General features: G+C 45.3%; 1 protein-coding gene across 4 annotated transcripts in view; it reads left to right on the forward strand.

Moving 5' to 3' along the window:
- CHODL (chondrolectin) overlaps positions 1–7,236 on the forward strand; it is a 344,320-nt gene extending 337,084 nt beyond the window's left edge. For 2 of the 4 annotated variants that reach the window (XM_085620545.1, XM_085620544.1), the window contains one exon: positions 6,738–7,236. Coding sequence is in view for 2 of the 4 variants with exons in the window: in XM_085620544.1 (XP_085476670.1) it covers positions 6,738–6,822 (85 nt within the window). In the remaining 2 variants the exon portion in view is untranslated. The remainder of the gene's footprint in view (positions 1–6,737) is intronic. The other 2 variants (XM_085620543.1, XM_085620542.1) reach the window with 1 other exon arrangement.
- Positions 7,237–16,823: the final 9,587 nt, after the last annotated feature.

Raw genomic sequence — 16,823 nt, forward strand, 5'->3', positions numbered from 1 at the left:
GAGAGGTAAACTCCCGCTGGAAAGGGCTTGAGCCAGGGTGACTCTTGCTCTTTTACATTGTTTATCGTACCACCTAGGTCGCTTGGACGGTGGTATAGTGCCCTTTCTTGATTGTTTAAAAAAGAAAGCACGTAGGTCCTCGAAAAAAGACTCGTGTATTCTAGTTGCTTGTACATTTTGGTCCTGGGATTTCAAGGTTACTTCAAGGTTCGCATTAGTTGCAGAAAGAGTGGTGTCAATATGAGCCATTACTGAGGCGTTGGTCTTTACCATAGACCATTTGAGCCTCCGCATATCGTTTGATGGGACACACGCCAAGGGATCCACAGTTGTTTCCTTGGTCAATGAGCGGGGTGAACCCCACCAACAATGGGAGACGCTAATGGGGTTGTGGTCGCTCTCTAGTCTTTTCTCCACCACCATATCTATAGGGTGACGCCACAGCCTCAAACAACAAAGGACGTAATCAATCCTACTGGCCGAGCGGCCATTATCAAAGGTATGTGCTCCCATCATGTCACCCTTTGTTCTGCCGTTCAGTGCCCGTAAGCCATTTCCAAGGCAGAATGCGTTTATCTGGACTGCTGCCGTAGACCACCTTTTGATGGGGGGTAACGAAAGAACTGGGATACCCCATTGACCGTCCTCGTCGGGGTCAGTGCCCCCTTCCAAATCAGAATCTAAAAGGGGTTCGAAGGTGACATTAAAATCCCCAGCTACGATCAGGTCCCTCTGGCACGAGTTGAATTCAATGAGTGAGGTTAAAATATCCAACTCCCTTGACTTTTTCCCTTTAGTGCCCCGAAGGTAAATGTTATATATATCCAGGGAGCACTTATGGTCAGAAGTTAATCTCACTAGTTGGATATCCGGGGACCCGGTGTCAATCGCGACAGCATGTGGAAACAGATCCTGGCGAGCCCAAATAATTAGGCCGCCAGAAGGACGGCCTTTCGGGCCTTTCGTCGCTGGGACATGAAAGCTCAGGTAACCCGGCAAAAACCGAGCCTCGAGGGACCATGTTTCCTGCAATAAGCAGAGATCGTAATTATTTACAAAGCTAACCCATTCGGGGGAGTCGAGTTTAGTGTTGATGCCAGCCAAGTTCCATGACAAAAGGGTACCAGAATAGTTGCCGGGCCGTGTAGTGTGGAGCACGATAGATTGACTAGATGAGTTTTCCCTCTCACACAGGCCGGCTGGAGGTGATGTTAGAGCTCTAGGTGTTGTTTGAGATCCAGTCCGGACCAAAGGAATGACCACCGGATCTATTGGTGTACTAACGGTTGCCCTCAATGTCACGGGATGAGAGGGGGGTGTCAGACTATGCAATTGTCACTGGCAAAAGCCTCCAGTGTAAAAATAAGCTAAATTGTGGGCCTCTATGCTGGATCTAGAGTCAAAAGATGTATGCTCGGTGATGAACCTAGGGAGGCGAGGGTCTTTAAAATTAACGATGATGCAGTCACCCTGCGTGTTTTTTGGTTGGGGGCCTATCCAATGGACCCTTCTAACAAAAAGAATCCGACCATTCAATTCATTCGATATTGGTCTATGGATGTTAAGCCAATGACTTACTTTATTTTTTTCCAAATCAGAATCTAAAAGGGGTTCGAAGGTGACATTAAAATCCCCAGCTACGATCAGGTCCCTCTGGCACGAGTTGAATTCAATGAGTGAGGTTAAAATATCCAACTCCCTTGACTTTTTCCCTTTAGTGCCCCGAAGGTAAATGTTATATATATCCAGGGAGCACTTATGGTCAGAAGTTAATCTCACTAGTTGGATATCCGGGGACCCGGTGTCAATCGCGACAGCATGTGGAAACAGATCCTGGCGAGCCCAAATAATTAGGCCGCCAGAAGGACGGCCTTTCGGGCCTTTCGTCGCTGGGACATGAAAGCTCAGGTAACCCGGCAAAAACCGAGCCTCGAGGGACCATGTTTCCTGCAATAAGCAGAGATCGTAATTATTTACAAAGCTAACCCATTCGGGGGAGTCGAGTTTAGTGTTGATGCCAGCCAAGTTCCATGACAAAAGGGTACCAGAATAGTTGCCGGGCCGTGTAGTGTGGAGCACGATAGATTGACTAGATGAGTTTTCCCTCTCACACAGGCCGGCTGGAGGTGATGTTAGAGCTCTAGGTGTTGTTTGAGATCCGGTCCGGACCAAAGGAATGACCACCGGATCTATTGGTGTACTAACGGTTGCCCTCAATGTCACGGGATGAGAGGGGGGTGTCAGACTATGCAATTGTCACTGGCAAAAGCCTCCAGTGTAAAAATAAGCTAAATTGTGGGCCTCTATGCTGGATCTAGAGTCAAAAGATGTATGCTCGGTGATGAACCTAGGGAGGCGAGGGTCTTTAAAATTAACGATGATGCAGTCACCCTGCGTGTTTTTTGGTTGGGGGCCTATCCAATGGACCCTTCTAACAAAAAGAATCCGACCATTCAATTCATTCGGTATTGGTCTATGGATGTTAAGCCAATGACTTACTTTATTTTTTAGTTGTTCAAAGGATTCGTTTTTGTTGTTGGGAAGTTCGGGGACACCCGTTAATACCACGACGTATGGAAAAGATTCTTGTGGTAGATGTATTTGGGTCAGGGATGGCCTGGTTACATTACATGGGGGAGGGATGTCAACAGTCGCGTTCGATCTTTCTGGGTTCGCGGTATTAGGGCCTGAGGGTGCATTGCTTAACCGACCCGACTGCCTCAGGGACTGACTATTTTGTTGCGCTCCCTCCCGCCGTGGTAGTTGTTGGGTATTTGAGGGTGGCATGGGAGTATTCATGGGTAAACCAATGCCTAAGGTAGGGAGGGCAGGAACAGAGGATAGGCCGCATGAGGGTGGGATGACGAGGGTTGGATTTGATCCATGAGTGCAGTTAGTTTTCGGTATATCCCTAGTACACAGCTTAACAACATTCTTCAGTGAACAGAAGTTATCCAAAATGCATTGCTCTAGTTTATCAACTTTAGTTGCAACCTTTTCGATCCTTTCCAATAATGGAGAAATGAGAGATCGTACTATGCGTTCTAGCTGTGAGGTTATATTAGTAGGTTCGGGTGAGGGGGGGGCGAGTAAACTAGTTTCAGTCATGGGGTGGTGTGCGCAAGTACTTAAAATGACAGGGGGTACCAAGTTTTTGGTTGCCTTGGATATTTTCGGCTGCCTACCACCATCCTTACCCCTCCCCTTTTCCTTTTCTGAGTAGCTGCACCAGTGGATGTGTTAGGTCTAGCCCCTGCTCTAGTCTTGGGGCGGGGGGCACTAGAAGAGATTCGGGATACAACTTCCTCCTCTGGCACTACATCCATATTTATTGGGGGATTTATCAACCTCCCAGGTGGGGATGACATCTGCTGAGATGAATCAGACGTAGAAAGTAGTGATACCTCCTCCCTCTGCCGCTCTCTGGAAATGATTGGTGATTTAACGAGAGCAAGCGGGCCCAATGAGGAGCGCCTACCCGACAAAGAATCTAACGAAAGGCGTTTTTCAGTCATGGCTATCTCTTGTTCCAGTACCGAGACGGCACGTGTGATGAATTGGTCCATAGTCCCGGCTACTGTAGAGGGGGCTGTGAAACGCTTACCCTTTCCAGCCATTTGTCACAGGGCCACACAAATCAGTGGATTACAACAATCACGGGTTAGCCAAATGTCAGTGATCAAAAAGTCAAACTCTGCTGCAACTTACTTCCAGCGTTATCAGGGGGGAGGCCCAGCCCGGCCTCTTCCGGCCCCGGACGGCCACAGACGGCCCGCCCTCTGCCTGGGCTCAGCCCGGCGACGCCCGCGCGCGTCCCGCGACGCGAAGGAAGCGCCGGATTTTGAAGCGCCTCCTGGCGCGGGAAAGGTTGTGGGCGGGTCTCTGGCTGCACAGGCTGCTGGGCAACGTAGTTTGTCCCCACTCGGCGACCGCTGTTGGTGCTTGCGGCGGCGGGGGACAAAGGGTTCAGCAGGGCAGGGCGCTCAGCGCACAGGACACACAAAGCGGCAGGAGTCAGCGTTACGCCCACAAATCTACAAAGAAGCAACCCGCTCTGTCAGGGAAGCGCCGGATTTTGAAGCGCCTCCTGGCGCGGGAAAGGTTGTGGGCGGGTCTCTGGCTGCACAGGCTGCTGGGCAACGTAGTTTGTCCCCACTCAGCGACCGCTGTTGGTGCTTGCGGCGGCGGGGGACAAAGGGTTCAGCAGGGCAGGGCGCTCAGCGCACAGGACACACAAAGCGGCAGGAGTCAGCGTTACGCCCACAAATCTACAAAGAAGCAACCCGCTCTGTCAGGGAAGCGCCGGATTTTGAAGCGCCTCCTGGCGCGGGAAAGGTTGTGGGCGGGTCTCTGGCTGCACAGGCTGCTGGGCAACGTAGTTTGTCCCCACTCGGCGACCGCTGTTGGTGCTTGCGGCGGCGGGGGACAAAGGGTTCAGCAGGGCAGGGCGCTCAGCGCACAGGACACACAAAGCGGCAGGAGTCAGCGTTACGCCCACAAATCTACAAAGAAGCAACAGGGTACCAGCTCTCCTCGGGCCCTTGGTGACACACTACTTCAGGACACAGCACACAGCAAAGTCCTCACAAACAGGGGGACACAGCACACAGCAAAGTCCCTTGTCCTCTCCTTAGTCAAACCAGAAACCTACAGGCCAGCCCCAGAACACACAGCAAGGGCAGTCCTTCTCTTCAGTCTATTCAGCTGCTCTTCTTTGGCAGAGGTTCCTCTTAATCACAAAGTAGGTTCAATCCTTTTCAGTATGGATTTCAGTCTTGGGTTAAGGGGTTTCACGTCTTAAATTTATACCCCTAAATGCCTTTGAAGTCTTTGTGTTCAGGGGGCTCTGACCTCGGTCCAAACCAGACCTGGGTGTTTTGTTGCCAGTGCACACCCTCCTCCTTTGAGAGTCAGGGTCTGGGGCCCAGACGCTCAGCAGGAGGTGGAGCCATCCTTTTGTGGCAGCAACACAGCCTTCATCACATCCAGGGGGCTACTCCTTCCCCCTACATCAAATGCAGGGCAGCCTGTTGCTGTCTCACCTTCTCCTCCCTGGGGTCAGGACAATTCCCAGACCCTGGCACATCTAAACCCAGGCAGGCAATATGCAACCAGGCAGAGGCACACAGGATGGTTTAAGACAATAAACCAGCCACTTCTGAAAGTGGGTTTTCTAACCACACAATTCAATAACCATCTTCACAAAAAGATGTGCTATTGAATTCTGAGTTCAGGCACACTAAACTCCATCCCTCCATCTCATGCCTATGGGAAGAAATGCTGGAAACATGGGACACAGTATTCCACATAGTTTCCTATGAGCAAGATGGCCTTGCAACAGTGAAAAACGAATTTGGCCGTATTTCACTGTCAGGACATGGTACAAACCTCAGTACATGTCCTACCTTTCACATACCTCAGGGGGTACATTGGGCCTACTATAGGGGTGTCTGATGTGCATAAAAAGGGAAGGTAAGGCCTGGCAAGTGGGTGCACTTGTCAGGACAACAAGGCAGTTAACAAACTGCGCGCAGGCACTGCAGTGGCAGGCCTGCGATCTCTTTTTAGGGCTACTTGTGTGGGTGGCACAATCAGTGCTACAGGCCCACTAGTAGCACTTGCATTACCAGCCCTGGCACAGATAGTGCACTTTACTAGTGATTTCACTAGTAAGGCAAACATACCAATTAGGGACAACCAATTACCACAACACTTTATACAGGGAGCACTTGCACTTTGACACTGATCAGCAGTGGCAAAGTGCCCATAGCATCTAAGTTCGCAACATTATGTCAGAAAAAGGTCTAGGAGGAAGGCAAACAGTTTAAGGAACTTTAGCCAAAAAGGCCAAATCCAACAGTGATTATTTTCCTTCTTTTCCATCGGCCATTGATCTTCTCAATGTCTGGATTTACCCCTCTTCATACCGCAAACAGTGTGTTCCACAACGATGAACAGGCACGCATCCATGGGGATAGGCATATTGACCAAACAGTCTTTGCTTTGAATTTTTTTAATTTGTTCTTTTTTTAGCGCAATTATTGAGAAAGGCAGTATAACGTAAACGCGTCTGAGCGCTATTATTAAAAAAGAATGAAGAGCATACCCCGTGGGCTCCGACACAGCCCAGATACACAACCAACGAGCTTATTGAACCACCAGGAATGTAAGTACAAAGATGTATGTGTGCAGTCCTTGAAGCACTTTGGCACATGTGTTTCGGCTGATTGCCTTTCTCAATGCTGGTTTCTCATGAAGGGTTCATAAGCTTGGGTCCTTAAGTCGACAAGTGTTAGCGCCTTTAAAATGCAGCTAGTATTTAGAAAAACTATCAGGCATAATTACAATTACCTGGCTGAGTGAGGTGTACCGCCAAAATTGCATACAGCTGGTGGGTCATATTTTTAGACTACATTTTTTACTAAATTTCAATTTTGCTTGTAAACTTTCCTCACTATCTATATCCTACTGAGTAAGTCAGGTTATGAGTATGGGGCATTGTTAATTTAGCTAACAAGCACTGGTTTCTACTGTGGCATGTAATGATTCCAAGCAAGCAGAATTGATGCACACATTAACTTCAGTACTTATAAAGGTTCTTCACAATCCATTTCCTCCCATAAGCCACATGTTAACATTGAAAATTACACCTTTTGACTTCTAGGAAGGTCTTAGAAATGTATTCCCTTTCTTTGCTTCTAACAAGTGATGGATGTATATTCTTTCCTTCTTTGCAGCAAAGAAAGAACGAAAACTAGCCCAACTCAGTCTACACTATGGATCTCGAAGACTCCAAGGACATCTACGAGCATGGAAGTTTAATTCTTTTTCTAAATTGACTGAACATGGAACAAATCTTTTGGGATCTGTTTCTGTCGTCTCAGAAGATCAGCTTGGAATGGCTTAACCTCTGCATAACAGCAAGATGAACAACTGAAGGCTGCCTTTTGAGGTCTATGCTGAAATACTTTTTTATATATAATATTTAGCCTTGGTTCAATCTAGAAAAATGCCTTGCCAATTAACTTCATTAAAAACTAGTATTGTGCGAAATGAGCAAACTTTGAAAGAAACAGGACAATTTATGTGACAGACTTGGTAACGTGTCTCAAAGTAGAGAAACGTTTTGACTTTTTTCAGTTTTCATGTATTGTACTTGACAGATGTACAGTGAATCACGCTGGTATGGATATATGCACAAATAATTTATCTTTGAATAAATATTTGATAACAATTATTGACCTGTTTCTCCGTTTTGTGACTCCTTATTTCAAATTTTTGAGGGTTACTTGATATTTTGAGAATTTTCCTGGTTCATTGAAACCGATGATTTTGGAAAGTTATGCATGTTTCAAAACGCTTTATGCATGTGAAATACTACAATTAGTTTCCTGCCACTCATGAATATATTTTATTTCGTAGATTGTTTATTGTGGATCACATTCTTGTGACTTTTATCAAGCCTGGCGATGAGCACCTGCACCTCTGCAATGGGCTGTAAACTGCAGTTCTTCTTTGCACGAGTGGGTATCTACACTTCTCTGAGTGTCTCAGAGTACCTACACTTCTATACAGGGATGGCTTTAGAGCTGATGGCGCCCGGTGCGACAATCACTTTTGGGTCCCCCTTGTCCCATGACCGCCTCCTCTGATTCTCTCACTGCCACCTGCAAGTGCCCCTCATCTCTCATATCATAAGATATTGCTAAACACAGCGTCCCTGCGAGGTCACAGCGCTCCCTCCACAGGTCAGCGCCTAGTGCAGCCGCACCAGTGGCACTGCCGTAAAGCCGGCCCTGCTTCTATACAGGGCAGTGAACACATGGACCTTGCACTGCGAGTGTGAGTCCCTTCACTTCTTTACTGAGCTATGAGTACCTGCTCCTTTCTATGTGATTATGAGTACCTGTACCTTTAGGCAGGATTGTGAGGTCATGCGCCTCTTTGCAGAACTGTGAGTACCTTTACCTCTCTCCAGGAATCTAACTCCGTTCACCTCTTCACTTGGTTGTGAGTACCTCCCACTTTCTGCAGAACTCAATTACATAGCCTCTCTGCTGAATTGCAAGTACCCAACTCACCAATGCTTGGCGGTCCTGCGCCTCACCGCAGGGCTATGAACACCAGCATCCTTCTCTATCTACTACTTTCTCTAGAACTCCTGCTCATTTTTGCTTCAATTTGAGAACCTGCAACCATTGCAGGACTGCAAGAATGCACCCGTACCTCATTGCAGAGCTGTGATTATCTGCACATTTTCCAGTGCTTGCTTAATATACGGCTTATTCTGAAAACAAGAAGGTAGTGGTGGATACAAGGGTCACACCTCAAAATAGCTACATTTGTTCGTTCATAAGGTAGGTGTTAGAAAATCACCTTTATATAGAGAAGTAAAGTCGATGCCCCTCAGGGTAAAAACACCCCACTACCTAAGGTGTACAAAATACAAGAAACAACAGTACCTTGTGAAACTATTACAAAGAACACCTTGGCACTCACAATATTACACATTTCATTCGAAACAGTAATCTGTCATTCTAGCCCAAAGAAGAGAATGAAGAGAGATTCCTTGTAACACAGGAAACATGAAAAGTACATTCATCTATTTCATCATTAATTTATTTTTCATGAAATAACAACGTATTATAATTAGTACAAACAATACACGGGCCAGAATATGTCAGTCTTGTTAACACAATCATAAAAATTCCTCCATGATGTGAATAGCGGTCCAGTTCTTGTTACAAAAAACACGAGAAACAGCCAACGTGCGTTTCGTCACTACTGTGACTTTCTCAAGGCTCAAACTTGTGCAAATTTATGCGAAGAAGTTAAACAGCTCGAAGGACGTAATCCCAGTAATTCTATCAAATCAGCTTTCAAAGTTCGATAGTATCAATGTCTCATTCCTCTTTGATCTCCGATACCGCTGAAGATGAAAGGTAAGCCTGTACCCAAAGGGATCCTACTTTTGAGCTTTGTTAAAAAGCAATATTTCTAATACTGTTGCAGATATTCAAATACGGCACCTGGGCTACCATGATAGGTCCCTCATTTCCACGCCGAGATCTGTTCCAAAAGAACCGTCACCTCCCATCTCTGCCTTGTTGTTGTGTCTCCTGTGGAGCATGGACCAAGCACAGATTGATTCAACTTAATTAGTGCCTATCTGCTGCTCATGCTGTTGTGAGGTACTATTCTTTCTACCCCCTTCCTCTTGTATGTGGTACTTCTTTTCAGTCCCACTGTCCCCTTCTCTGTGTTGCTGCTCCATCTGGTGCTCCCTCCCTGTTCCCTGCACCTCCCTTGTTTTGCTCCTTCCCCTCCTTCCACTGTCCATTATTCCAGCTCCCTTGCCCTCCTGCACCTCCTCGTGTTGCTTTTCCCCAGTTTCTGATGCTTCCAACCTCCCCGCCATGCCTCCCTCGTGTTAATTTCCGCTTACTGCTGTCCATTGTTGCTGCTCCCTACCCCGCACCTCCCTGATGTGGCTCGCCCCACCTGCACCTTTTTTTAACATATTGCATAGCAGCGAGGGCTTATGTGCAACATGACTTAAAAAAAATGATATGAAGTGGTCAATGCTAGCGCTTTTTTCCTGACTTTAAGCTATGCTGTGCAACTTGTGTAAACAACATTGACTACGCCAATAGATCTCACAGAGGAGCGAGCTATTAGTTTTGCACTTGTTTGTTCCTTTGCTGGCAGTGAAAAGTTGACTTCCAGTGCTTCTACGCATGATTAGGAGTGTGTGTCGCTGTCTGTAGGTTTGTGGATACAAGCATTTCTAACAGAATGTGAGAATTTGCACTTATCTCAGCAGGGCTGTGAGTGGATTTATTTCTCTTAAGAAACGTAATTGGAGTTTCCTTTATGACCGTAAATCAATGAATAGCAAACAATCCATATATTTTGGTGCGGGGCTTTTAAAAGATGGGCTTTTCAGAAAGGCCGTCAGTCAAGCCACTAAGATGTTGTATTATGCGGTAGGGATGTTCTTTACAGGGGGCCATTCATGAAAACACTTATCCAAAGGCAGTCTCGGCAGTAAGTAGTTCATGTCCCTACAGGGAAGTGTACTTTCCTGTAGAAAAGTGCAAGTTCTCAAGGTTTGCGAAATAGTTATTGCTAATTAACTAAGAGCTTCACCTCTTGGTGGGGACCGTGTGCCAGAGAGAGCTTGTGTTTTTTGGACGATCTACTCTCATTCTCCTGTATGAATTGTGAGATAAGAAGCAACTGCCTAAATTCCTCTTATGGGACTACAGGATGCTGCGAACCTATAGGTTTTGTGGCGACTGTATTGTGTGTGGTAAACTGCGCAACATCCTGTTTCTGTTTGAAGTTGCACAATTCCCATTTATTGCCTCAGCGCACCGACATGTTCTCTTTTTAATGTGAGTGCTTCTTTTTCAATAAAGCTTTACATTTACAGGATTAAGAACGCTCCTTCTTGAAACTGTTGGGTCGGGCCGCACAAGTAAGCAACGCCATCAAGAAGCTCACAATGTGTGGCCCTTTCAGCAAGTGTAGTTTGAGAAGGGGGTTAGAAGACCTGATTGGGCACGAGAAATTTCTTCAGCATATTTGTGGATTAGCTCAGCAACTGCAATTAATAATAATTCATGCTTGCACTCTAACCACCACCCTTACACTCACTCTTGATCGTCATAGGCGGGGAAGCAGGGCCCTGACTTTTCTGAGGTTTTATTTTACGAACATTAATGGTCAAACAAACCGTGGTAGACTGAGGTGAGAGAATGTGATGTGAGGTTCGCAGTTTGAAATCCCAGCATGGACAGCACTAGGCTGCCCCCAGCTCTTCTCGGGCATCAGTCTTTAAGAGTGAGGTCCGCTAATGAGGCAGAATGGACATGTCTCTAAGAACGACTGAAGGCTGGACCTTGGAGATTCTGTGTGATGGATAGCTTCTTCTGCAGACCCGTAGGTGAAGCGTGTGTGAGGGATCACTGCTGTGTGTGTGGAATCACATCTTTCTGAAAGGGTGGCTGTCTTTGTTAAACTATGGGCCTCATTTTGCAGCACTTTTGTGCCACGGAAATCACTTTTTTGACTTTCTGGTGGCGCAATGGCCATGGTATATTTACAATGGCCTTTCACTAACGTGGCTTTTCATGGCCTTGTAAATATGTGCCCCTTTCAGGCCAAACACTGCATGTAAGGGGTGTTCCATGGGTGTTGCTGTGGCAGTTCCCACGCAACACCTATGGAATATGAAGCATATGAGCGTACAATGGGCTGCCTAGCACCAATGCAGGCACCCTTGCGCCATGGTGCAAGCGTGCCCGCATTGCATTGCTGATTAATTTTGTTCCGTAAGGGACACCTTCCTGCACAAAATCAATCAATTCGGGCGATTTCCTCTTTCTAAGTGTGCTGCAAAATGCAGCACACATAGAAAAAGGAAAAAACGAGGAGAAATGAAAACGTTTCTCCTCGTTGCGCATCCATAACGCCACCCATGGCGTAGCATTAGATTCTGATGCATTCCCAGGTTTATGATTTCTCGTAATCTGGGAATGTTTCTGATTCCATGGAAGTTGCATGGGAACGCCCACGGCGACATCCATGGAACTCCCCTTTCACGCAGTATTAGTGTTCTGCGTGAACGGGACACATATTTACAAGGCCATTAAAAGCCACATAAAGTGGCTTTACGTGGCCTTGTAAATATGCCATGGCACATTGCGCAACTAGAACGTCAAAAAGTGACAGTCCGGCGGTGCAAAAAATACGGTGCATTCCTGTCCTTTCAGCAAGCACCGGCGCACAATTAGCAGCTATTTGCCAATGCAGGCACCCTTGCACCATGCTTGTTTCCGGTCTAGGGAAGACCTGGCTGGGCAGTTCGGGCTGGACAGTTCCAAAGAGGAACAGGGTCAAGACTGATTTGCATATGGCTGGGTCTGAACTGGGGAGGTGAAGTGAGCTAAAGAATAATGATGGATTTAACCCAGATCTGTGACTGGGGGTGAGTGTCTGAAAAGTTTCAGCACTCCGTCCATCATCTCCTTACATTTAGGGAGCAACATTTTCTTTTTCATTCAGGACTTCATGAGGGTGCATGTGTTTTTCAGCTATCACCCTTATGTGCTGCTTCACCCCCTCAAACATCCACTTCCCTGCCTCTGTTGTGTGTTGCAGGGATATTATTTGCCAGGCTATGGCGAAAGAGTAGATTTTAAGGGTTGCTATTGTTTTACCTCCTTCACTCGCCACATAGCATGAAAGCACAAGCTTTGCACACAGAGGGGCAGATCTATATCGGACTTGCGCCACTTTTACGCCGCCGTTGCGTCACTTTTGTGACGCAGCGGCGCCGTAAACCATGCGCCATGTTGCGCCCCATTTACATCGTGACGCATCTATGGAGATGCGTCACGGTGTAAAGCCCTGCACCACATCACTTTCCCAACGCTGATGCGTCAAAACCCTGCGCCTGCTTGAAGCGTAAGGCTTGACGCACCATGTTAGGGATAGGAAAGTTTGGAACAGTGCTGGAGTTGCGTCGCGCTTGCGACGCAACTTCAGCACTGCGCCAACCTTACGCCGGCAGATGTGTCACGTATCTGCTTGTCCTTGCGCCATGATGCACCGCATTGTAAATGCGGCGCATCTGCAGTGGCGCAAGGGCAAACTTGCGTGACGCATCTTCCCTGGCGCATCCATGCTGATTTGCAGGGATACGCCAGGGAACATAAATCTGCCCCAAAGGCTTTTACAGTGCTGGGGGAAGGGCCGTCTGGTGCACTCACATAGCTGGTGTCCGATGCAGAATGTTTAACTCCATGACAAGTCTTTCTGAGGCCCATAAATCTGCTTCTGGGTTACTGCTGGAGACCACATGGCAGAATCCTGGAATAGGTAAATTAGGCCTTGGCAAGCATTTGCCTTTGCATTTCTGACACTTCCTTATTATTTTAAAAATCTGTTCAGAATTTCCTGAAGAAAAAATATTTGAAAAACAAACCATCAGATTTATAAAGATTGAAAACATTGAATTCAATGTACAAATTTGAGATACCCTAAGAAATGTGTTTGGTTTTCCTCCTGTATTTTCAAATTACTCCTTTTTAAAAAAAGAAATACTTTGCAGACAGGCTTTGGCAAAAACAACAGTTTGGCGCTCACCTTCTGAAGGCGAGCTCTATTCCCTATGCTCATTTAGGACTTTATGCATGTGGGAAATGGCATTGACTGGCCACAAAATGTGATGCACCACGCGCAAGCCAATGCATGAAGGGGGCTGGCATAAACAAGCGTAGCACTGAAGAAAGTTGACTAAAACCCATTTTTTAGTTGTGTAGTGTGTTTTGTGGGGCATGTTTTAGTGAAAATAGGTCTTCTAGAAAGTTAAAACTGTAGCTAGCCCTAAAAGGATGAGAGAGTTGCACATTGCTCAGAAGGAAGATGTGAAAGCGTTTGTGTCAAAAATGGTAGTTATTTTCCCTTTCCTTCCACATATTATGGTACCTGCAGCTGTTACAAAAACAAAAGCTTAATAACTCCAATGCTTCAATATTCATTATCTGTTCAATATTGATCAGCACAGCCGCTAAGCCAGTTCTGCCCACTAAAATTTCAGCATACTGAGATAAAACATGCTTGTCAGATCTATTTCATTTATTTTAGGAGCACTTGATAAGATGCAATTTAAAAGAGACAGACAAAAAGGGCTGCAGTTGACCCTCATAATACATTTCCTTGATTTATTCAAACAGAATTCCTTTGCGGGTCAAGATGACCCAAACACAGCAAGGCAAAAAGAACATTTGCGGCTGCTTCTGGAACTCCAACTTGATGACTCAAATCAGATCACAAAAAGAATGGTACGATACTGTATTGTACAGTCATTGTATTTCTATAATGCTTACAACCCTTGACTGAGCATTGAAGCAGTTTACACTGGGCAGCATGCTGCTGTACAAACCGAGGTTGGTCTAGTGAAATTGTTTATTGTTCCTTATTCGTTACTTTTGTTATTGGTATTATTTTTGTACGTTCATGCAGACCTTTCCATGCGTTTAATCCAGTTTCTTTGTGGCAGATTATTCAATAGGAGTTAAATATGTTCATTAGCGGAAAGAAGGGTATGTGAGTTCATGCTGATGGTTAGTGGGGCTGTGCCAGAGCAGATTAGGTATTGCTAAATTGCAGGGGTAGAGCTTTCAAAGTAGGAGAGTTTGTGATTTTTGAAATGAGTTGTACGCAATTTGCGGACATACGGTAATAGAGATTGAGGCTGGAGTCAAGAGATGTTGTGGATTATATTTACATTTGTAAACTGGTTTGCTGCCTTTAATGTGTCCCGAGGCGGTAATCAGTGCTATTCTGCGTTTGTGTGTTTGTAATGCTCCAGGTACTTGAGATGTCAGGGCTCAGTTGTCTTTATTGTAACAGGTGCAGTGAAACTATGGCCTAGAGTCTCATGGGCAAAAACAACAATTGATGGACAGAATGCAGAACAATGTCATACATTCACCCCAGTACAGAGATCTGGGCCTAAATACCATCGTTTTTTTGCCCACCATGCCATTCCAGTTTGAACCCAGCCATATGCAAATCAGTCTTGACCCTGAGTCTCATGGGCCCTTCCCACCCATTTTGCTTTCTAGCACTAGGGCTTTTGGCCTCCTTGCTATAAATCTGCCAGCCGTGTTGCTACAACAATGGTGGTGGGTGCAAGCAGCAGGCATGTCTGTTACAGAAGAGATTTTGGTGTATATGGTAACACTTCATTAATCCATACCTTCCCTGATGTAGACACTGGGCTTATGCTTCTTTGATATTCAGCATGAATCAGTGTCACACTGTTGCTTTACCATATATTAGTCCTTTTTGGACTGGCTTCTCTAAGGTTGCAAGGTTGTGATTCTGCAAGAAGTAGGGACCATGGCTTTATTGGTCACACAAATTCAAATATTTTGGACCTGTTATATTAAGGCTGCAAGATGTTGTGTAGTTTGTCAATCAGTACTAAAATGTTCTGTCAACAAAGTCAAGACTTTTGCAGTTGCCAGTAATTGGCAGAGGTGCTGTTTTTATATGCTGTTCCCTCTTGCACATTCGAATTCAAGCTAGTATGGCCGAAAAGTTGGACCTCAACCATGGATTGCTTGGTGCATATTGTAAATGCCCTTCAAAATGATAGCAACATGATGCTCATGGAGAGCTTCAGAGGCCAGTATTGTGTAATTGTCCATTCAATGTTTTAGTAGCAGTCCCAGGATATATTTCCCTGATTCAGTGCAGGCAGGAAAGTACAAGTGCAATGGTAATCTTGGTCCATTGAGGGAATAACATAAAAAGGATAAGGCGTTTCATTATCCTATGAATGTTACAGTAGAAGTGCATTACCTGATTTATCTCAGATGTTAAAGGCAAGTCAGTGCCCATAATGAATCGAAAATGCCTGTCTTGCTTGCCCAGATCTGGTGTATGAAAGTGGATTATTATTTGGCGTGGGTGATGGTCTACTTTAAAGAATATTTGCACTTCTTGTCAGGGTGAACCCTCAAAGTCACTACATTAACCTGAGCTCAACCCCTTTGTAGCTATGGAACAGAACAGACAAGCATAACCAAGGAGAATGTGTAAAGTATTAATGCAGTACCAAAATAGTAATAAAGTCAAAACACTAATAAAAATGCAAAAAGGAGTTACACATATAGAGTAGATTGTAATAAACAAAATGATACCAAAACGACAAAAATCTAATAAGGGGAACTGGAGATATGATTGTTTAAATGTTTTATGGAGAAATAGAGCCAAAAAGAACTAAGCACCACCGATAGTCCAAGGAAGCAGCAGACAGGAAACTAGGCACACTTCCAGGACAACCCCAAAGTAGCCCTGGAGGGATAAACCAAGTGGATTGGTCTCACTTAAACTTTGAATAGACAAAAGGTTTGAAAACTTTTCAAGTCCCAACACAGAACGGGACTTTATCACCTCCTGAGAAAAATAATCCTACCAAGACCGCCAACATGGAACCAAAGGCCAGATACCTGAAGCAGGTTGATCCTGCTGAAGGTCTGGAAACTTAGAGATTTCTTGTAGAACACTTTGTAATTCCCAAAGCAGGAGATGGCACTTAGTTGCTTTGTTGGTGGGCGCTAAAACGAAATGAGAAGGATGAATTTGAAATCCAATCTGATGCTTTACAGCTGTCAATCAGACAGGTAGGTCCCATAGAAACTCTGGAGGTAAGAGTTTCAAAAGTTTTTCTGGTGCCCAAACAACCACAGATCCCTAGTTATCCTATATTTGATACTAAATACTTCTTGTGCATTTAATTAATTAGTCAATCATGCTTTTTTTTACTGTGAATGCTTTAAATATAAAACCATTAAAGAGGTACTTCCTCAGAGGTTCATTTGTTTCATTTGTCTGTCATGACACTAATACCTCGTATAGTCTTTGAGGTGGGCGGACCCTATTCTTACACTTTTATCAAGAGAAATTCATCCCACAAGGATGTAAGCATGTCCTCTGAGCCCTGTATCTTTGTTAGAGTCATGACACCCCTACATTTTCAGGGGTGTTAGATAAGTAGGGATCTGTATAGAGATTTGGTCCTGACAAAAGCCATCTGACCCTATTGCCAATTGTATGCTGCTGAAAATGGTAGACCTATTTATATGCAAACCCATAAAAACTCTGTCAACATCACATGCTGTTTTTAACCTTATCAAAGCTTCCTCAATTAAAATCTGCAAAATACAGGATACATGCAAGCAATTTTAGATACAGAGATCCCTCACTAATAAAATCAATAAGCTCTGCTGTCTCACAGTGTAGAG

This window comes from Triturus cristatus, chromosome 8 (assembly GCF_964204655.1).
Source record: "Triturus cristatus chromosome 8, aTriCri1.1, whole genome shotgun sequence".
NCBI classification, from domain to species: domain Eukaryota; kingdom Metazoa; phylum Chordata; class Amphibia; order Caudata; family Salamandridae; genus Triturus; species Triturus cristatus.